This window comes from Carcharhinus amblyrhynchos, unplaced genomic scaffold (genome assembly GCF_965287045.1).
Source record: "Carcharhinus amblyrhynchos unplaced genomic scaffold, sCarAmb.v2.hapA scaffold_561, whole genome shotgun sequence".
Taxonomy (NCBI): Eukaryota; Metazoa; Chordata; class Chondrichthyes; order Carcharhiniformes; family Carcharhinidae; genus Carcharhinus; species Carcharhinus amblyrhynchos.
In genome coordinates this window covers 26,395-50,308 of record NW_027650301.1, presented here as the reverse complement: position 1 = coordinate 50,308, position 23,914 = coordinate 26,395, and the positions used below count along the sequence as shown (strand labels likewise).

General features: G+C 46.1%; 1 protein-coding gene across 1 annotated transcript in view; it reads left to right on the top strand.

Moving 5' to 3' along the window:
- mapk15 (mitogen-activated protein kinase 15) overlaps window positions 1–23,914 on the top strand; it is a gene marked incomplete at its 5' end in the record, with an annotated part of 107,369 nt that overhangs the window by 63,263 nt on the left and 20,192 nt on the right. Inside the window, 3 exons of the mRNA XM_080184094.1 lie at window positions 16,807–17,059; window positions 18,654–18,802; window positions 18,912–19,073. Of these exons, the coding sequence (XP_080040220.1) occupies window positions 16,807–17,059; window positions 18,654–18,802; window positions 18,912–19,073 (564 nt within the window). The remainder of the gene's footprint in view (window positions 1–16,806; window positions 17,060–18,653; window positions 18,803–18,911; window positions 19,074–23,914) is intronic.

The window sequence follows — 23,914 nt, the reverse complement described above, 5'->3', positions numbered from 1 at the left end:
GATAGGTTTATGGACGAAAAGGGATTGGTATAGGCTAGTGGGTCATTGTTTTTGTAACTGGTCGGCGCAACATCGTGGGCCGAAGGGCCTGTTCTGCGCTGTAATGTTCTATTCGCCAGTACCAGGTCAAGTACAGCCTCTCCCCTCGTAGGCTTGTCCACATACTGCGTCAGGAAACCCTCCTGACGATTTGCGATTTGAGAGTGGAGAGCTGTGGGTGAGTAAAAGCGACTTTTTCTTTTAGAAACTAACTTTATTTTTTAGTGGGTTTTTTTTGATTGTTTTTTTTAAGTTTGACCCCGGTTTGACCCCGGAAGTAGTTGCGAGGGCACTCGGGTCGCGTTTTTTTTTTACTTTTTTTTTACTATAAATTAGACCGGAGGGGATTCCCGATACTCTACACGGGTAGAGTATCCCAGCCCTCCCCCCTCCCCTAACCTAAAAAAAAAGAGAGAGAGAGGGGCTCTGTCTGAGAGCTGGTAAGACTGCTTTTGTATTTGTGTGTGCTGTAAGTGCTTTGGCTCACAGGGCCAAAGAGATAAGGTAAGTTCTAAGTTTTTTTTTCCTTTTTTCCTTTGGGTTGCTATAAGGGGTAAATATGAGTGTGAGACCTGTATGTTGTTGCCAATGCAACATGTGGGAGGTCTTGGAGGCTCCTGGCCTGCCAGACATCCACACCTGTGCTCGGTGTGTGGAGTTGCAGGCCCTACGAAACCAGGTTAAGGAGCTGCAAATGCAGCTCGAGGACCTTCGGCTAGTTAGGGAGAGTGAGGACGTTATAGAAAGGAGCTATCAGCAGGTAGTCACACCAGGGCAACGGGATGAGGGCACTTGGGTAACTATTAGGAAGGGGAAAACACGGGTGATGGGGAGCACTCCGGTGGATGTCCCCCTTCAAAATAAGTACTCCGGCCTGAGTACTACTGGGGGGGACAGCTCATCTGAGGGAGGAAGCGATGGCCAGCTCTCTGGAGCTGAGCCAGTGAGCCAAAAAATCAAAAAGGGAAGCAGAAAGGTAGTATTAATAGGGGACTCCACAGTGAGGGGCGCGGACAGGCGTTTTTGTGGACGTAGACGGGAGTCGCGGATGGTGGTTTGTCTCCCTGGGGCTGGGATCCGGGATGTCTCTGGGCGGGTCCCAGACATCCTGAAAGGGGAGGGAGAGGAACCGGAGGTAGTAGTACATATAGGTACTACTGATGTAGGTAAGAAGAGGGAGGCACTTGTGAAAAAGGACTATAGGGAACTGGGTAGGCAGCTGAGGAAGAGAAAAGCGAAGGTAGTAATCTCAGGATTGCTGCCTGTGCCAAGGGAGAATAAGGGAAGAAATGAAATGAGGTGGAGGGTGAATGCGTGGCTGAGGGACTGGTGTAGAGGGCAGGGATTTCGGTTCCTAGATCACTGGGACCTCTTTAGGGGTAGGTGGGACCTCTATAGTAGGGACGGGTGGCACTTAAATACCAGGGGGACTAGTATCTTGGCGGGAAGACTGGCTAAGGCTACCGGGGGGACTTTAAACTAGAAAGGATGGGGGGAGGGAACTGTGTTGGGGAAACTGGGACGGAGGAGGTTCGCTCCCAGGTAGGGGAGGACCGCAGGCAGTATGCGAGGGAGGTTAGACAGGTGGTGGAGATGGGAAATGCCCAGACTGAGGGGCTGAAGTGTATATATTTTAATGCAAGGAGTATAGTGAATAAGGTAGATGAGCTTAGGGCGTGGATAGCTGTTTGGGATTGTGATGTGGTGGCCATTACGGAGACTTGGATGTCTCAGGGACAGGACTGGGTACTTCAGGTGCCAGGCTTCAGGTGCTTCAGGAAGGACAGGGAGGGTGGCAGAAGGGGTGGTGGCGTGGCACTGTTGATCAGGGATAGTGTCATGGCTACAGAGAAAGAGGATGTCGTGGAGGGATTGTCTACAGAATCTCTGTGGGTGGAAGTTAGGAACAGCAAAGGGTCAAAAACTTTGCTGGGTGTAATCTATAGGCCGCCCAATAGTGACAGGGAAGTTGACGTGCAAATAGGGAAACAGATTCTGGAGAGATGTTTTAATAACAGAGTTGTCGTGATGGGAGACTTCAATTTCCCAAACATCGACTGGAATATCCCTAGGGTAAGGGGTTTGGATGGGGAGGAGTTTGTTAGGTGTGTTCAGGAGTGTAGGGTGTCGAAATTTGCTGATGACACCAAGATTGGAGGAAAGGCAAATTGTGCGGAGGGTGTGGAGAGTCTACAGAAGGATCTAGATAGGCTGGGCGAATGGGCCAGGAAATGGCAAATGGAATTTAATGTTGGCAAGTGCGAGGTGGTCCACTTTGGTAGGAATAATGGTAGGAAGGATTATCACTTACGTGGCGAAAAACTGCAGCAGGCGACGGTGCAGAGGGACCTCGGGGTCCTTGTGCATGAGTCACAAAAACCCAGCTTGCAGGTGCAGCAGGTGGTCAGGAAGGCGAAGGGATGCTGGCCTTCATCGCGAGGGGGATTGAATATAAAAGTAGGGAGGTCTTGCTGCAACTGTATAGGGCATTGGTGAGGCCGCAGCTGGAGTACTGTGTGCAGTTTTGGGCGTCGTACTTATGCAAGGATATTTTGGCCTTGGAGGGAGTGCAGAGGAGGTTTACTAGGCTGATGCCGGAGTTGAGGGGATTGAGCTATGAGGAGAGGCTGAATAAATTAGGCTTGTACTCATTAGAGTTTAGAAGAATGAGGGGAGATCTCATTGAGACGTATAAGATGATGAATGGGATGGATAGGATAGAGGTGGAGAGGCTCTTCCCGCTCAGAAAGGACAGTAGGACTAGGGGGCACAGCCTCAAGATAAAGGGGGGGGGGCGGTTTAGAACGGAGTTGAGGAGGAACTTCTTCACTCAAAGGGTGGTGAATCTCTGGAATTCTCTGCCCGTTGAAGTGGTGGAGGCTGCCTCACTAAATATTTTTAAGACGCGGGTTGATGGGTTTTTGATAAGAGAGGGGATTAAGGGTTATGGGGAGAGGGCGGGAAAGTGGAACTGAGGCACGACAGATCAGCCATGATCTTATTGAATGGCGGGGCAGGCTCGAAGGGCTAGATGGCCTACTCCTGCTCCTATTTATTTCTTATGTTCTTATGTAAGGTTTTCACTCAGAGGGTGGTGGGTGAGTGGAATCGGCTGCCGTCGGTGGTGGTAGAGGCAAATTCGATAGGGTCTTTTAAGAGACTTCTGGATGAGTACGCGAGACTTAATAGGATTGTGGGTTATAGGTAAGCCTATTAGGTAGGGATATCATTGGCGCAACTTGTGGGCTGAAGGGCCTGTTCGTGCTGTAGTTTTTTTCTATGTTCTATTTGTTCATTGGTGTTTCTGCCATTTTCTCCTTTTCCGCTGATCTACCTCAATGCTATCTTCCTTTACTACCCCCGTATCTCTCTCTATCATTGTCATCTAGAAATCTATCAATCTCTGCTTTGAACATGCTCAATGGCTGAAGCTCCACAGAACCCTGGAGTTAAGAATTTCAAAGATTCACCTCTGGGTGACGGAATTCCTCCTCATCTTAGCAGCAAAAGACCTCCCTCTCATTCTGAAACTATGTCCCCTGGACTGTTCCCAGCAAGGGGGCACATCTTCCTGCTTTCTACCCTGTCAAGCTCTGTAAGAATTTTGTATGCTTCAATAAGATTTTCTCGTTCTTCTAAACTCCAGAGAATATAGATCCACATTGCTCAATCTCTCCTCGTGGGACAGTCCTGCCATCCTAGGGTCTGTTGAACCTTCGTGCACTCCCTCCTATGGCAGGTTTACACTTCCTTTGGTCAGGAAACCTAAACTGTACATAATGCTCCAGGTATGTTCCTATACAATGGAGCTAGACTTCCTTATTGCTGTACTTCAATTCCCTCGGAATGAAGCCAAACATACTATTTACCTCCTTCATTCCTCGTTGCACCCATATGTTAGCTTTTAGTGACTTACGACAAAGAACACCCATGTACCTTTGGATAACAACACTTCCCAATCTCTCCTCATTTAAGAAATACTCTGCATTTCTGTTTCTCCCACCAAAATGCCTGGATTTGCATTATCAACAAACTTGGAAATATTACATTTGGTCCCCACATCCAAATCATTGATTGAGATTGGAAATAGCTGAGGCCAAAGCCTCATGTAATAGCCTGCCAACCTGAGAATGATCCATTTATCCCTTACTCTCTGTTTTGTGCCTGTTAACCAATCCTCAAACATGCCAGTATACTCCCCACAATTTCATATGCACTAATGTTGCTTACTAACCTCTTACTTATCTCCTTACTAATCTTATTAATCTCTGTGCTTACTGAGCTCTTCAAAAGCCTTCGAAAAATCCAAATATCTCACATCCACTGGATTTTCCTTATCTAGTTATGTCTTTTAAAAATTTCCAACAGGATCATTAAACATAGAGTCATAGAGAGTAGAAAAGACCCTTCAGCCCATTGAGTATGCACTGACAATAACTACTACTTAAGCTGCTAATTTCATTTTCCTGTGTATCCTTGAATGTTATGATATTTCAAATGCTCTTCCAAATATTTTGTAAAGATTGTAAACTTTTGCTTTCATATATTCGTGTTGATTCTACCCAATCCTATTATTTTGTAAGTGCCCAGTAATCACACCCTCATAATAAATTCTGGATTTTCCATACTACAGATAAACCTGTCTGTAGTTCTTCTTTTGCTCTATCCCTCCTTTCTTAAATAGTGGATTTATGTTTGTTATATTCTAATTCCCAGATACTGTTCCAAAATTTATTGGAATTTGAAAGATGATCACTGATGCCTCCACTATCTCTACAGCCACTTTTAAAAAGAAATTAATTCATGAGATGTGGATGTCACTGACTAGGCCTGCATTTATTACCCATCCCTAGTGACCCTCAAGAAGATGGTGGTGGTGAGCTGCCTTCATGAACCGCTGCAGTCCCTGAGGTCATAGAATCACAGAGGTTTACAGCATGGAAACAGGCCCTTTGGCCCAACATGTCCATGCTGTCCCTTTGTAGATATACCCACTGAAACTACATTCTGTGGAAGTGAATTCCACACATTCACCACCCTCTGAGTGAAGAAATTTCTCCTCATCTCAGTTCTAAAAGGTTTATCCCTTATCCTCAAACTCTGACCCCTAGTTCTGGACCCCCCCACCATTGGGAACATTCTTTCTGAACCTACCCTATCTAACCCTGTTAGAATTTTATAAGTTTCTATTGATCCTCTCACTCTTCCAAACTCCATTGAATATAATCCTAACCGACTTAGTAAGAAGTCTCACAACACCAGGGTAAAGTCCAACAGGTTTATTTGGTAGCACGAGCTTTTGGAGCACTGCCCATTTATCAGATGACTGGAGGGCTGGGTTCACAAACAGGGCATATATAGACACAGACTCAATTACAAGATAATGGTTAGAATGTAAGTCTTTACAGATACAGTCAGTGCGAGTGGAGAGGGGGATAGTCATAGGTTAAAGAGATGTGAGTTGTCTCAAACCAGGACAGTTAGTAAGATTTTGCAAGCCCAGGCTTGCAAAGGATGTTGCCTGGATTGGGAGGCATGCCTTATGTAGATAGGTTGAGGGAGCTCGGTCTCTTCTCCCTGGAGAGACGAAGGTTGAGAGGCGACCTGGTAGAGGTTTATAAAATGTTGAGAGGTATAGATAGGGTGGATTCTCAGAGGCTATTTCCCAGGGCTGAAATGGTCGCTACGAGAGGACACAGGTTTAAGGTGCAGGGAGGCAAGTACAGAGGAGATGTTAGGGGTAAGTTTTTCACTCAGAGGGTGGTGAGTGAGTGGAATCGACTGCTGTCAGTGGTGGTGGAGGCGAACTCGCTGGGGTCTTTTAAAAAACTTCTGGATGAGTACATGGGATCTAATGGGATTGGGGGTTATAGATAGTTCTATGGATTGGTAGGTATGTGATCGGTGCAACTTGTGGGCCGAAGGGCCTGTTTGTGCTGTAGTGTTCTATGTTCTATGTTAAGTCATGATCTGTCTTCCTATTATTGCTCCCAAAGTGGATAACCTCACATTTATCCACATTATACTGTATCTGCAGATACCACACACTCAGCCTGTCCAAATCACACTGAAGCATCTCTGTATCCTCCTCACAGCTCACCCTCGCACCCAACTTTGTATCATCTGCAAATTTGGAGATAATACATTCAATTCCCTCTTCCAAATCATTAATATATAATGTGAACAGTTGGGGTTTGAGCACAGATCCTGTGGAACCCTTCTAGTCACTGCCTACCAATCAGAAAAAGACCCATTTATGCCAACTCTTTGCTTCCTATCTGCTAGCCAGCTTTCTATCCATCTCAAGACATTAGAACATAGAACATAGAACATTACAGCGCAGAACAGGCCCTTCGGCCCACGATGTTGCGCCGACCAGTTACAAAAACAATGACCCACTAGCCTATACCAATCCCTTTTCGTCCATAAACCTATCCAGAGATCTCTTAAACGCCCCCAAACTAGACGCATCTACAACTGCAGCAGGCAGGGCATTCCAATCCCTCACCACCCGCTGGGTAAAGAACCTACCCCTGACATCCGTCCTGTAGCTACCCCCCCTTAATTTAAAGTCATGCCCCCTCGTGCTAGCTTTCTCCATCCGAGGAAAAAGGCTATCACTATCCACCCTATCTAAACCCCTAATCATCTTATATGTTTCAATAAGATCCCCTCTTAGCCGCCTTCTTCCCAACGAAAACAACCCTAGATCCCTCAGTCTCTCCTCATAGGACCTCCCCACCATACCAGGCAACATCCTAGTAAACCTCCTCTGCACCCTCTCCAACGCCTCCACATCCTTCTTGTAATGCGGGGACCAGAACTGCACACAGTACTCCAAGTGCGGCCGCACTAGAGTAGTGTACAGTTGCAACATTACACTGCGACTCCTAAATTCAATCCCCCTACCAATAAACGCCAAGACACCGTACGCCTTCTTGACAACCTTATCTACTTGATTCCCAACTTTCAGGGATCTATGTACACACACACCTAGATCCCTCTGTTCATCCACACTATTCAAAGTCCTCCCGTTAGCCCTATACTCGACACATCTGTTGCTCCTACCAAAGTGAATTACCTCACACTTCTCCGCATTAAATTCCATCCGCCACCTCTCGGCCCAGCTCTGCAACCTATCTAAGTCTCCCTGCAGACTATGACACCCTTCCTCACAATCTACCACACCTCCAACTTTGGTGTCATCAGCAAATTTACTAATCCACCCAACTATACCCTCATCCAGATCATTAATAAAAATTACAAACAACAGTGGCCCCAAAACAGATCCCTGAGGCACACCACTCGTAACTGCACTCCATGATGAATATTTACCATCCACCACCACCCTCTGTCTCCTATCTGATAGCCAATTCCTGATCCAACTTCCTAGATTACCCACAATCCCATACATCTGCATTTTCTGCAGAAGCCTACCATGGTGAACCTTATCGAACGCCTTACTAAAATCCATGTATACCACGTCAACTGCCTTACCCCCATCCACCTCTTTGGTCACCTTCTCAAAAAAACTCAATAAGGTTAGTAAGGCACGACCTACCTGCTACAAAACCATGCTGACTATTTCTAATCAATTCATTACACTCCAAATAACTATAAATCCTATCCCTAATAATTTTTTCTAAAACCTTGCCCACAACAGAAGTAAGACTCACCGGTCTATAATTCCCGGCAAAGTCTCTGTTCCCCTTCTTAAACAATGGGACAACATTCGCTATCCTCCAATCCTCCGGGACTACACCAGAGACCAATGACGACCTGAAGATCTGAGCCAGAGGCTCTGCAATCACCTCTCTAGCCTCCCAGAGAATCCTAGGGTAGATCCCATCCGGACCAGGGGACTTATCTATTTTCAGCCCCTCAAGAATTTCCAGCACATCCTCTTTATCAACCGTAATACTTTCTATTTTACACCCCTGCAACCCAATGTCCTCCTCAGCTATATTCATGTCCCCCTGCGTGAACACCGAAGAGAAATATTGGTTCAATACTTCTCCAATCTCCTCCGGTTCCACACACAACTTCCCCCTGCTGTCTGTAACTGGCCCTAATCTTGCCCTGACCAACCTTCTGTTCTTGACATACTTATAGAACGCCTTAGGATTCTCCTTAATCCTATCAGCCAAAGTCTTCTCATGTCCTCTTTTAGCCCTTCTCAACTCACTCTTCAACTCCCTCCTAGCCAATCTAAAGCTTTCTAGTGCACTATCTGAGCCCTCCAATCTCATCCGAACATAAGCCTCCTTTTTCTTTTTAACCATCGACTCAACTCTTTTAGTGCACCACGGTTCCCTAGATCTACCAAATCCACCATGCCTGACAGGGACATACCTATCAAGGACTCGCAGTAGCTGCTCCTTGAAAAAATTCCACATTTCAGATGTTCCCAGTCCCTGTAATCCCCTAATCCAATCCATGCTTCCTAATTCACTCCTGATAGCCTCATAATCGCCCTTACCCCAGCTAAAATTGCTGACCCGAGGTTCACGCCTATCTCTTCCCATCACTAAGGTGAACGTAACCGAATTGTGGTCACTATCACCAAAATGCACACCAACTTCCAAGTCTAGCACCTGGTCTGGCTCATTTCCCAGCACCAAATCCAATATAGCCTCACCTCTAGTTGGCCTGTCTACATACTGAGACAAAAAACCTTCCTGCACGCTTTGTACAAACACTGACCCCTCTAGCGAGCTAGAACTATAGCAACTCCAATCAATATTCGTAAAGTTAAAGTCCCCCATAACAATTACCCTATTACTTTCACTCCTAACCAGGATTGTCTCCGCAATCCTTTCCTCAACCTCTCTAGAACTTTTAGGAGGTCTATAAAAGACTCCCAACAGGGTGACCTCTCCTCTCCTATTTCTAATCTCCGCCCATACTACCTCAACTGACAAGTCCTCATCAAACTTTCTCTCCGACACTGTGATACAGTCCTTGACTAGCAATGCTACCCCACCCCCCCTTCTACCTTCTTCTCTACTCCGACTAAAGCATTTGTACCCCGGAACCTGCAACATCCATTCCTGACCCTGCTCTATCCAAGTCTCAGAAATGGCCACAACATCAAAGTCCCAGGTACTGATCCACGCTGCAAGTTCATCCACTTTATTGCGAATACTCCTCGCATTAAAGTACACGCATTTCAAACCCTGCTCCGCCCCACCCCCACTATGCCGTGCCTTGCATTCCCCAACTATGCCCCCCTCACTTTCACCCCCTTTCCTCACTATCCCTCCCCCCCTCCGAATCAGTTTAAACCTTCCTGCATCGCTTTTGCAAATTTACCCCCCATTACCTGCAAACCATATGCTTTAACTTTATATAGAAATCATAGAAACCCGACAGTACAAAAGGAGGCCATTCAGCCCATTAAGTCTGCACGACAACAATCCTGCTTAGGCCCTACCCCTGTAACTCCACGTATTTGCATCGCTAATCCCACTAACCTATGCTTCCCATGACACTAAGGGGTAATTTAGCATGGCCAATGCACCTAACCTGCACATCTTTGGACTGTGGAAGGAAACTGGAGCACCCAGAGAAAATTCACACAGACTTGGGGAGAACATGCAGACTCCATAGTGACCCAAGCTGGGAATCAAACCCAGGTCCTGGTGCTTTGAGGCAGCAGTGCTAACCACTGTGCTGCCCAGTAGCAGCTTGTTGAGGGAGTCCTTGAGGAAAGCCTGCTGAAAGTCTAAATAAACCACATCCACTGGTTCACATTGATCAACTCTACTAGTTACATCCCCAAAGAATTCCAATAGATTCATCAAGCATGATTTCTCTTTTGTAAATCCATGCTGACTGTGCCTGATTATCCCACTGCCTTCCAAATGCTGAGTTATGGAATCCTTGATAATGGATTCTAGCAACTTCCCCAGTACCGATGTTAGACTCACTGGTCTGTAGTTCCCTGTTTTCTCTCTACCTCCCTTTTTGAATTGCGGGCTCACATGAACTACCCTCCAACACCTCACCCCCTGCCCACGGCACCTTCCCATACAATTGCAGAAAGTGCAACTCCTGCCCCTTTACCTCCTCCATGCTCACCATTCCAGGTCCTAAACACCCCTTTCAGGTGAAGCAGTGTTTCACATGCACCTCCTTCAATCTGGTCTATTGCATTTGCTGCTACATCGGAGAGACCAAACACAGACTGGGTGACCACTTTGCTGAACATCTCCGATCTGTCTGCAAGCAGGACCCAGACCTTGCTGTCACTTACCATTTCACCACACCACCCTGCTTTCCTGCCCACCTGTCTGTCCTCGGCCTTTTGCAATGTTCCAGTGAACCCCAATGCAAACTGGAGGAACATCTTCCAATTGGACACTTTACAGCCTTCCAGACTGAACACTGAGTTCAACAACTTCCAAGTGTGAACTCTCCCCTCCACCTTCACCCCATTCCCATTTATTTTATTTCTTTATGTTCCTTCTCGTTCTCCATTTTATTATCTTTCTGTCTCACTTCCATTTCACCATTTCAGTTCTCATTCTTTCCGCACGCACCCCAAACCCCTTCAGGGCGACTGTCACATTCCTCAGGCAGCCCTTTAACAATCTGTGCCTGTGTTCTGCCATTCTCACATTCTGATCACTTGATGGACAATTTTAGCACCTTTCTCAGCTTCCTGTATCCTCATTTATATTGCCTTTGTCCAATTCCACCTCCTTCCCCATCCCAATAGTATAAATCTCTGCTAATTTTCTTTGCTCTCAGCTCTGACAAAGGATCATCCAGACTCAAAACATAAGAACATAAGAAATAGGAGCAGGAGTCGGCCATCTAGCCCTTCGAGCCTGCCCCGCCATTCAATAAGATCATGACTGATCTGAAGTGGCTCAGTTCCACTTTCCCGCTTTCTCCCCATAACCCTTAATCCCCTTGCCTACCAAAAACCTATCTACCCGCATCTTAAATATATTTAGTGAGGTAGCCTCCACCACTTCAATGGGCAGAGAATTCCAGAGATTCACCACCCTTTGAGTGAAGAAGTTCCTCCTCAACTCTGTTCTAAACTGCTCCCCCCCCCTCTTATCTTGAGGCTGTGCCCTCTAGTCCTGCTGTCCTTTCTGAGCGGGAAGAACCTCTCCACCTCTACCCTATCCATCCCTTTCATAGAACATAGAACATTACAGCGCAGAACAGGCCCTTCGGCCCACGATGTTGCGCCGACCAGTTACAAAACAATGACCCACTAACCTAAACCAATCCCTTCTCGTCCATAAACCTATCCACGGATCTCTTAAATGCCCCCAAACTAGGCGCATTTACAACTGCAGCAGGCAGGGCATTCCAATCCCTCACCACCCTCTGGGTAAAGAACCTACCCCTGACATCCGTCCTATAACTACCACCCCTTAATTTAAAGCCATGCCCCCTCGTGCTAGATTTCTCCATCAGAGGAAAAAGGCTATTACTATCCACCCTATCTAAACCTCTAATCATCTTATATGTTTCAATAAGATCCCCTCTTAGCCGCCTTCTTTCCAGCGAAAACAACCCCAAATCCCTCAGCCTCTCCTCATAGGACCTCCCCTCCATACCAGGCAACATCCTGGTAAACCACCTCTGCACCCTCTCCAAAGCCTCCACATCCTTCCTATAATGTGGGGACCAGAACTGCACACAGTACTCCAAGTGCGACCGCACCAGAGTTGTGTACAGTTGCAACATGACGCTGCGACTCCTAAATTCAATCCCCCTACCAATAAACGCCAAGACACCGTATGCCTTCTTAACAACCTTATCTACTTGACTCCCAACTTTCAGGGATCTATGTACACATACACCTAGATCCCTCTGCTCATCCACACTATTCAAAGTCCTCCCGTTAGCCCTATACTCGACACATCTGTTATTCCTACCAAAGTGAATTACCTCACACTTCTCCGCATTAAACTCCATCCGCCACCTCTCGGCCCAGCTCTGCAACCTGTCTAAGTCTTCCTGCAAACTATGACACCCTTCATCACTATCTACCACACCTCTGACTTTGGTGTCATCAGCAAACTTACTAATCCACCCAACTATACCCTCATCCAGATCATTAATAAAAATTACAAACAGCAGTGGCCCCAAAACAGATCCCTGAGGCACACCACTCGAAACCGAACTCCATGATGAATCTTATACGTCTCAATAAGATCCCCCCTCATCCTTCTGAACTCTAACGAGTACAAGCCCAGTCTATTCAGCCTCTCCTCATAGCTCAACCCCCTCAACTCCGGTATCAACCTAGTAAACCTCCTCTGCACTCCCTCCAAGGCCAAAATATCCTTGCGCAAGTGAGGCGACCAAAACTGCACACAGTACTCCAGCTGCGGCCTCACCAGTGCCCTGTACAGTTGCAGCAAGACCTCCCTACTTTTATATTCAATCCCCCTCGCTATGAAGGCCAGCATCCCATTTGCCTTCCTGACCACCTGCTGCACCTGCCGGCTGGGTTTTTGCGACTCATGCACAAGGACCCCCAGGTCCCTCTGCACCGTAGCCTGCTGCAGCTTTTCGCCACGTAAGTAGTAGTCCTTCCTACTATTATTCCTGCCAAAGTGGATAACCTCACACTTGCCAACATTGTATTCCATCTGCCAGGTCCTTGCCCACTCGCTCAGCCTATCTAGATCCCTCTGCAGACTTTCTACACCCTCCGCACAATTTGCTTTTCCACTTATCTTTGTGTCATCAGCAAATTTCGACACCTTACACTCAGCTTCCTCCTCCAGACCATCTATATAAATGGTAAATAGCTGAGGCCCCAGCACTGACCCCTGGGGCATTCCACTAGTCACCAACTGCCAATCCGAATAACACCCATTGACACCCACTCTCTGCCTCCTATTTGACAGCCAATCCCCTATCCACGCTAACACCTTACCCCCAACTCCATGCCCCCTGACCTTCTGTAACAACCTTTTGTGTGGCACCTTATCAAACGCCTTCTGAAAGTCGAGAAACACCACATCCACTGGTTCCCCTCCATCCACCGCACTAGATACATCCTCATAGAATTCCAATAAATTCGTCAGACACGACTTCCCCTTAACGAATCCGTGCTGTGCCTGCTCTATCAAGCAATTCTTCTCAAGATGCCTCGCTATTTCTTCTTACACTGGCTCTATTCTCTCCCTGCAAATGCTGTCAGACCTGCTAAGATTTTCCAGCATTTTGTGTTTTTGTTGCTGAAGATTATCAGGATCTGGAGATTTATCCACCTTCAATCCCATCAATTTCCCCAAAACCATTCCTCTGCTAATGCTGATTTTTGTCAGCTCCAACTTATTTCTCTCAGCATTTCTGGTACATTATTCATATCTTCCTTTGTGAAGACTGAAGCAAAGGACAAATTTAATTCCCAGCCATTTCTTTATTCCCTGTTATGAATTCTCCTGTTTCTGACTGTAATGGGCCCACATTCATTCTTGTCAATCTTTTTCTCTTTACATACCTATAAAAACTTTTACACTCAGTTTTCATGTTGTTGCTAGCTTATTCTCATACCTTTTTTAAATCAATCCCTTGCTCCTCCTTCGCTGAATTTTAAACTGCTCCCAATCCTCAGGCCTATTGCTTTTTCTTGCCAATTTGTATATTTCTTCCTGGAATCTGATACTTATACGCTGACTAATTTGACTCTCCTAATCTAAATGCAGATTAAAGTTGCCCATAGTCACAGATGTTCCTGTAACACATGCCTGTCTGATTCCCTGTCTAATACTTTTCCCAACATTACCATTACAGTTTGGTGATCTGTATAACACCCTCACCAATGTTTTTTGCCCCTTGCTGATTCTTAACTTGACCCATAGAGATTCCACATTATCTATGCTAATATCCTTCCTCAATATCATATTAAAATCACCTTGAATCAACAATGCAATTCCACCACCTTTTCCTTTCCGTCTGTCCTTCCTAAACACTAAATAACCCTCAAAGTTCAGTTCCCATCCTTTCTCACCTTGGAGCCACGTCTCCGTAATGCCAACTATATCATCCCCCTTTACATCTATCTGTGTAACTAATTCACCCATTTTGTTTCCAATGTTCCGATCGTTCAGGTACAAAACCTTAAGGTGGCACTTTTAACATTTCTTTTCCCTTTCCTACTATTTTGTACTCAGTCTTTATCTGACTCTGGCTCTTGACTTCTCTGTCTCTCACTTTCCTGATTCTCCTCACTGTCTTTTCCTCTTGTTTTTAATTCCCTTGCTCTGAATCTTGGGGCAACATGGCAGCACAGTGGTTAGCACTGCTGCTTCACAGCTCCAGGGACCTGCGTTTGATTCCCTGCTTGGGTCACTGTCTGTGTGGAGTCTGCACATTCTTCTTGTGTCTGCGTGGGTTTCCTCGAGGTGCTCCGGTTTCCTCCCACAGTCCAAAGATGTGTGGGTTAGGTTGATTGGCTATGCTAAAAATTGCCCCTTAGAGTCCAGAGATGCATAGGTTAGAGGGATTAGCGGGTAAATATGTCAGGATATGGGGGTAGGGCCTGGTGGTATTGTGGTCAGTGCAGACTCGATGGGCCGAATGGCCTTCTGCACTGTAGGGTTTCTATGATTTCTATGAATCCTTGCAAAGGTTCCCATCCCCCTGCCATATTAGTTTAAAACCTCCCCAACCATTCTAGCAAGTACCCCCCAAGGACATCAGTCCCGATCTTTGCCAGGTGTAATCTGTCACAGGATCATTAATATATAATGTGAACAGTTGGGATCCTAATTCAGATCCCTGTGGAACCCCACTAGTCACTGCCTCCCAATCACATAAAGACCCATTTATGCCAACTCTTTGCTTCCTATCTGTTAACCAGCTTTCTATCCATCTCAAGACATTATCTGCAATCCCATGTGTTTTAAGAACATAAGAACATAAGAAATAGGAGCAGGAGTAGGCCATCTAGCCCTTCGAGCCTGCCCCGCCATTCAATAAGATCATGGCTGATCTGTCGTGTCTCAGTTCCACATTCCCGCCCTCTCCCCATAACCCTTAATCCCCTCTCTTATCAAGAACCCATCAACCCGCTTCTTAAAAATATTTAGCGAGGCAGCCTCCACCACTTCAATGGGCAGAGAATTCCAGAGATTCACCACCCTTTGAGTGAAGAAGTTCCTCCTCAACTCCATTCTAAACCGCCTCCCCTTTATCTTGAGGCTGTGCCCCCTAGTCCTACTGTCTTTTTTGAGCAGGAAGAGTCTCTCCACCTCTATCCTATCCATCCCATTCATCATCTTATACGTCTCAATGAGATCTCCCCTCATTCTTCTAAACTCTAACGAGTACAAGCCTAGTTTATTCAGCCTCTCCTCATAGCTCAATCCCCTCAACTCCGGTATCAGCCTAATAAACCTCCTCTGCACTCCCTCCAGGGCCAAAATATCCTTGCGCAGGTGCGGCGCCCAAAACTGCACACAGTACTCCAGCTGCGGCCTCACCAATGCCCTATACAGCTGCAGCAAGACCTCCCTACTTTTATATTCAATCCCCCTCGCTATGAAGGCCAGCATCCCATTCGCCTTCCTGACCACCTGCTACACCTGCAAGCTGGGTTTTTGCGACTCATGCACAAGGACCACATAGAAATCATACAATCCCTACAATGCAGAAGGAGGCCCTTCGGCCCATCAAGTCTACACAAGAAACACCTGAACTTCCATGTAATCCCATCTACTAGAGCTTGGCCCATAGGCCTGTATGTTATGACGTGCCACGTGCTCATCCAGGCATTTTTAAAATAACATGAGGCATCCTGCCTCCACCACCCTTCCAGGCAGCGCATTCCAGACTGTCACCATCAAGCTGGTGAATCTCCTCTGCACCCCCTCCAGCGCAATTACATCCTTCCGATAAAGTGGTGACCAGAACTTCACACGGTATTCCAAAGTTCGATATAACTCAACATAACTTCCCTGTTTTTGTAATCTACGCCTCGATTGCTAAAGGCAAACGCCCCATATGCGTTTTTCATCATACTATTAACCATGTCCTTCTGCATTCAGAGATCTGTAGACAAACACAGTACTTCCTTATGTCCAATCATTCACTGAGTACTTGTCAAATTACTCCTTCCAAAGCGCATCACCTCACACTTTTCTGGGTTAAATTCCTCGACAGTTTACATCATGTCTGAAGTTTGCTTTCTTTATCAACTTCTTGGTTCTTTGCTGAATTTTAAAATGTTCTCAAACTCAAACTTACTACTTGTTGGCAACTTCAATCTAGCTTTTTTGATCTAATGGAATCTTTGGAATCATAGAAACCCTATAGTGCAGAAGGCCATTTGGTCCATCGAGCCTGCACCGACAACAGTTACATAAGAACATAAGAAATAGGAGCAGGAGTAGGCCATCTAGCCCTTCGAGCCTGCCCCGTCATTCAATAAGATCATGGCTGATCTGTCGTGGATCAGTTCCACTTTCCCGCTTTCTCCCCATAACTCTTAATTCCCCTGTCTATCAAAAACCTATCTACCTGTGACTTAAATATATTTAGCGAGGTAGTGTCCACCACTTCAACGGGCAGAGAATTCCAGAGATTCACCACCCTTTGAGTGAAAAAGACTTGCTGGTTAGATGCATTGGCCATAAACTTTTTAAACATTTTTAAAATGAAACACCCAAGGCCAGAATTGAACCCAGGTCCCTGGCACTGTGAATTGAAAAAATTGCTTTGGGCTATGGGCAGAGGGAATTCTTTTGAAAATTCTGTATAGATGCTGATTATTGCTGTCTTGTTCAGATGATTCTGGAGAAGAAGATGAACACTCGGCTACAGAAGCGTTTGCTGAAGGGACCAGAACCAGTGAAACCATCGGCAGACCTTGATCAGAAAGAACCACTGACAGCCAACCCCCAAACCAGCAGTGTATCCCCCTCAGAGCAAGTGATTCAGCCTGTTGTACATAGCGACACAGTATTCAACCACGGCCCTGCAAACCTCAGCTCATATAACCCAATAACTCACAGCACATTATCGTACGGAGCCTCCCACGGTGAGTATCAGGTGTCAGTGGCTTGCTCTCAGCCTCAGCTGTTATTCTAAACATCAACAACATAAGAATAGAAGCAAGAGTTCAGCTGCTGGAGCCTAGTCCACCATTCAACACTATCATGGCCGATCTGATTGGCCTGTCTTAACTGTCCCAATATTCCAGAAGAGACCAAAAATCCGTCCTTCCCAATCTTTTAATTAATGGAACATCTACAGTGCAACGCAGGGAATTCCAAAGATGCACAACTCTTTGGTTTCTCCTCCTCTTCAGTCCGGACTTGTTGGCCCCTTATCCTGAGCCTATGCCCCTGTGTTTTAGTTTCCCCAGTGAGCGGAAACAACGTCTTAGTGCGTCAATTTTCAAGTCCCTTCAGAATCTTGTAGGTTCCATGAGATGACCCCTTGTTCTTCAAAACTCCGGACATTATTGTTACAATCCCAGTTGATATAACTGGATAGGAAGATCCCAGAATGGAACTTGGGCTCAAAAGACTGTAACTTTTCCTTGTTTTTATAAAATGTAGATGACCAGAGTCCCAGGACCACTGATTGTTTCTCGTTAAAACCCTTTGATTATGATCCAATACCCTTTAACCCCCGCCTTAGCTTAGTACACACAGATTTGAAGATTGACACGGATTACAAAGTACATCTTAAACTACAACAAAAACAGGATCTCAGCAGGTCTGACAGGGTCTGTGGGAAGAGAAGAGAGTCATTGTTTTGAGCCTGGATGAACCTTCAAACATTAGTTTTATTCTCTCTCCACAGGTGCTGTCAGACTTACTGAATGCTGCATTTTCTGTTTTTGAAAGCGTTTGGAATGGCCATCCTTAACAAGTATGACTATGTGGACAAGATGTATGTCATTCTAAATGATGGTTCCAAATTTATATCTCCCGTGAACCTCCCCCTCAGTATAGCCAGGTCGCCTTGCTAAAAAACACTTGTTGGACTTGTCTAAGTCCAACTGTGCCAGGAATCCAGTTTCAACCCTGCCTTGGGTCACTGTCTGTGTAGAGTTTGCACATTCTCCTTGTGTCTGTGTGGGTTTACTCTGGGTGTTATGGTTTCCTCCCACACTCCAAAGATGTGCGGGTTAGGTTGATTGGCCATGCTACATTGACCCTGGTGTCAGGGGAATTATCAGGGTAAATGTGTGGAATTACAGGAATAGGGCCTGGGTGGGATTGCAGTCGGTACAGAATCAATGGGTCGAATGGCCTCCTGTACTGAAGGGATTCTATGCTTCTATGTGTAAGTGCAGCAAGCTGCCAAGTGATATACATGATCAATTTGTCCTCCAAGCTCACTGAATGTGTCTATGCATGGGTTATCCAAGGCCTAAGAAAGTGATGTCCCTTTACACCCCAACTTATCTATGATCATTTCTGCACAATCTGAGTTAGCCAAATGGCTGGACGAATTGCCACAACCAACTTGGAGCAATTTTTCCACACACTTGGTGAAGGATTCCTTTGGAAGACAGAAGAAGACTTGCCTGTTGGATGAGATGCTGTGTCTTTGTGCTCACAGTGTGGTGCCCACACTCACTCTGCCTTGTGCTCACACTCTCTTTGACTGACTCTCTGCAGATGATGTTATCAGGAAAAGACAGATGTACATTCCCTCTGCGTTCCATCAGAACCGTGCTTTCCCAGTAAGCAGAGTAAATGAGGGTCAAGATGCACAGGATTTCTCCAGCACACAGCAGAGGAATGTTGAGACTCAGCATATCACAGCAGTGAGTAATTGTCCCTCTCCCACTCCCCATCCATGCGCTTTTGTTCTTTGTATATCTACAGAGTTTGGGTTGGAACCACTGGTATTCTGCTCTGCTTCTGACTCGCCAATGTCCACAGGGAATCCCAAGCACAGAGCCACATGGTATCAAAACAACTCCTGTCAACAGGATCCGCCCTGCTTCCCACCACCAGACACACGCCAACAGCATCCTGACTAGAAAGGAAACTGGACATCGAGGAATGGGAATGACTGTATCCTGCGTTCCGCTGGTGAGTATCATCGGAAAAGAGGGTTGGAGACTGAAGGGCAGAGAGCAATGATGGATCAATCCCAAAATAATCTCGCTGCTCTGCTTTTCCCTGTAGTCTAATCCCAATCACAGGAGCAGGGATATACAGATAGCCTCTCGAACCTGCTGCATGAATCTAGCTGATCTTTGACTTTAACACCAAGTTCCCGCACACTCCCCTATCCCTTCATTCTCTGAGAGATTGGGAGTCTATCCCAGCCTTCTGTACATATTCATCAATGTAGCATGCATAATCCTCTGAGTGGAGAATTCCAAAGATTCACAACTCTTTCAGTGAAGTCATTTAGAACATAGAACATTACAGCGCAGAACAGGCCCTTCGGCCCACGATGTTGCGCTGACCAGTTAAAAAAAAAAAATGACCCACTAATCTAAACCAATCCCTTTTCGTCCATAAACCTATCCACGGATCTCTTAAACGCCCCCAAACTAGGCGCATTTACAACCGCAGCAGGCAGGGCATTCCAATCCCTCACCACCCTCTGGGTAAAGAACCTACCCCTGACATCCGTCCTATAACTACCCCCCCTTAATTTAAAGCCATGCCCCCTCGTGCTAGCTTTCTCCATCCAAGGAAAAAGGCTATCACTATCCACCCTATCTAAACCTCTAATCATCTTATATGTTTCAATAAGATCCCCTCTTAGCCGCCTTCTTTCCAGCGAAAACAACCCCAAATCCCTCAGTCTCTCCTCATAGGACCTCCCCTCCATACCAGGCAACATCCTAGTAAACCTCCTCTGCACCCTCTCCAAAGCCTCCACATCCTTCCTGTAATGTGGGGACCAGAACTGCACACAGTACTCCAAGTGTGGCCGCACCAGAGTTGTGTACAGTTGCAACATGACGCTGCGACTCCTAAATTCAATCCCCCTACCAATAAACGCCAAGACACCGTATGCCTTCTTAACAACCTTATCTACTTGATTCCCAACTTTCAGGGATCTGTGTAGCCAGACCAGGTGCTAGACTTGGAAGTTGGTGCGCATTTTGGTGATAGTGACCACAATTCGGTTACGTTCACCTTAGTGATGGAAAGGGATAGGCATGAACCTTGGGCCAGTGGTTTTAGCTGGGGGAAGGGTAATTATGAGGCTATTAGGAGAGAATTAGGAAGCATAGGTTGGACTAGGAGATTACAGGGACTGGGAACGTCCGAAATGTGGAGTTTTTTCAAGGAGCAGCTACTGCGAGTCCGTGATAGGTATGTCCCTGTCAGGCAAGGAGGAATTGGTAGGGCTAGGGAACCGTGGTGCACCAAAAAAGTAGTTTCGTTGGTTAAAAAGAAAAAGGAGGCTTATGTTCGGATGAGACTTGAGGGCTCGGGTAGTGCACTAGAAAACTTTAGATTGGCTAGGAGGGAGTTGAAGAGTGAGCTAAGAAGGGCTAAAAGAGGACATGAGAAGACTTTGGCTGATAGGGTTAAGGAGAATCCTAAAGCGTTCTATAGGTATGTGAAGAACAGAAGGTTGGTTAGGGCAAGATTAGGGCCAGTTATAGACAGCAGAGGGAAGTTATGTGTGGAACCGGAGGAGATTGGAGAGGCATTGAACCAATATTTCTCTTCGGTGTTCACGCAGGGGGACATGGATATAGCTGAGGAGGACACTGGGTTGCAGGGGAGTAGAATTGACAGTGTTACAGTTGATAAGGAGGATGTGCTGGATATTCTGGAGGGTCTGAAAATAGATAAGTCCCCAGGTCCGGATGGGATTTACCCTAGGATTCTCTGGGAGGCAAGAGAAGTGATTGCAGAGCCTCTGGCCCTGATCTTCAGGTCGTCGTTGGCCTCTGGTATAGTACCGGAAGATTGGAGGTTAGCGAATGTTGTCCCATTGTTTAAGAAGGGGAACAGAGACTTCCCCGGGAATTATAGACCGGTGAGTCTCACTTCTGTTGTGGGCAAGGTTTTAGAAAAAATTATTAGGGATAGGATTTATAGTTATTTGGAGAGTAATGAATTGATTGGAGATAGTCAGCATGGTTTTGTGGCGGGTAGGTCGTGCCTTACTAACCTTATTGAGTTTTTTGAGAAAGTGACCAAAGAGGTGGATGGGGGTAAGGCAGTGGACGTGGTGTATATGGATTTTAGTAAGGCGTTTGATAAGGTTCACCATGGTAGGCTTCTGCAGAAAATGCAGATGTATGGGATTGGGGGTGATCTAGGGAATTGGATCAGGAATTGGCTAGCGGATAGGAGACAGAGGGTGGTGGTTGATGGTAAATATTCGTCATGGAGTTCGGTTACGAGTGGTGTGCCTCAGGGATCTGTTTTGGGGCCACTGCTGTTTGTAATTTTTATTAATGATCTGGATGAGGGTATAGTTGGGTGGATTAGTAAATTTGCTGATGACACCAAAGTCGGAGGTGTGGTAGATTGTGAGGAAGGGTGTCATAGTTTGCAGGAAGACTTAGACAGGTTGCAGAGCTGGGCCGCGAGGTGGCAGATGGAGTTTAATGCGGAGAAGTGTGAGGTAATTCGCTTCGGTAGGAATAACAGATGTGTCAAGTATAGGGCTAACGGGAGGACTTTGAATAGTGTGGAGGAGCAGAGGGATCTAGGTGTATGTGTACATAGATCCCTGAAAGTTGGGAATCAAGTAGATAAGGTTGTTAAGAAGGCATACGGTGTCTTGGCGTTTATTGGTAGGGGGATTGAATTTAGGAGTCGCAGCGTTATGTTGCAACTGTACACAACTCTGGTGCGGCCACACTTGGAGTACTGTGTGCAGTTCTGGTCCCCACATTACAGGAAGGATGTGGAGGCTTTGGAGAGGGTGCAGAGGAGGTTTACCAGGATGTTGCCTGGTATGGAGGGGAGGTCCTATGAGGAGAGACTGAGGGATTTGGGGTTGTTTTCGCTGGAAAGAAGGCGGCTAAGAGGGGATCTTATTGAAACATATAAGATGATTAGAGGTTTAGATAGGGTGGACAGTGATAGCCTTTTTCCTCTGATGGAGAAAGCTAGCACGAGGGGGCATAACTGTAAATTAAGGGGGGGTAGTTATAGGACGGATGTCAGGGGTAGGTTCTTTACCCAGAGGGTGGTGAGGGATTGGAATGCCCTGCCTGCTGCGGTTGTAAATGCGCCTAGTTTGGGGGCGTTTAAGAGATCCGTGGATAGGTTTATGGACGAAAAGGGATTGGTTTAGGTTAGTGGGTCATTGTTTTGTAACTGGTCGGCGCAACATCGTGGGCCGAAGGGCCTGTTCTGCGCTGTAATGTTCTATGTTCTATGTACACATACACCTAGATCCCTCTGTTCATCCACACTATTCAAAGTCCTCCCGTTAGCCCTATACTCAACACATCTGTTATTCCTACCAAAGTGAATCACCTCACACTTCTCCGCATTAAACTCCATCTGCCACCTCTCGGCCCAGCTCTGCAACCTAAGTCTCCCTGCAAACTATGACACCCTTCATCACAATCTACCACACCTCCGACTTTGGTGTCATCAGCAAATTTACTAATCCACCCAGCTATACCCTCATCCAGATCATTAATAAAAATTACAAACAGCAGTGGCCCCAAAACTGATCCCTGAGGCACACCACTCGTAACCGAACTCCATGACGAATATTTACCATCAACCACCACCCTCTGTCTCCTATCTGCTAGCCAATTCCTGATCCAATTCCCTAGATTACCCTCAATCCCATACATCTGCAATTTCTGCAGAAGCCTACCATGGTGAACCTTATCAAACGCCTTACTAAAATCCATATATACCACGTCAACTGCCTTACCCCCATCCACCTCTTTGGTCACTTTCTCAAAAAACTCAATAAGGTTAGTAAGGCACGACCTACCCGCTACAAAACCATGCTGACTATCTCCAATCAATTCATTACTCTCCAAATAACTATAAAACTATAATAACTATTTCTCCTCATCTTTGTCCTAAATGATCATTCCCTTATCCTGAGACCATGCCCCCTGTGTTCCTGGTTTCCTAGCCAGCAGAACTACCTCTCAATGTCCATCCTGTCAAACTTCTTCAGAACCCTGCATGTTTCAGTCAGATTGCTCCTTATTATTAAAATTTACTCAGTCTATCAGCATAGGACTTGGTTTGATTTGATTTGGTTTATTATTGTCACATGTATTAACGTTCAGTAAAAAGTATTGTTTCTTGTGTGCTATACAGACAAAACATACCCTTCATGGAGAAGGGAACGAGAGTGAGTGCAGAATGTAGTGTTACAGTTATAGCTAGGGTGTAGAGAAAGATCAACTTAACACAAAGTAGGCCCATTCAAAAGCCTAACAGCAGCAGGGAAGAAGCTGTTCTTGAGTCAGTTGATACGTGACCTCAGACTTTTGTATTTTTTTCCTGATGGAAGAAGGTGGAAGAGAGAATGCCTGGGGTGCGTGGAGTCCTTAATTAAGCAGGCTGCTTTTCTGAGGCAGTGGGAAGTGTAGACAGAGTCAATGTATGGGAGGCTGGTTTGCCTGATGGACTGGGCTTCATTCATGATCTTTTGTAGTTTCTTGCGGTCTTGGGCAGAGCAGAAACCATACCAAGCTGTGATACAACCAGAAAGAATGCTTTCTATGGTGCATCTGTAAAAGTTGGTGAGAGTCATAGCTGACATGCCAAATTTCCTTAGTCTTCTGAGATGTTGTGGGCTTTTTTAACTACAGTATCAGTTTGGCGGGGGGAACCAGGACAGGTTGTTGATGATCTGGACACCTAAAAACTTGAAGCTCTTGACCCTTTCTACTTCATCCCCATTGATGTAATCAGGGGCATGTTCTGCTTTACGCTTCCTGAGATTGATGACAATCCCCTTTGTT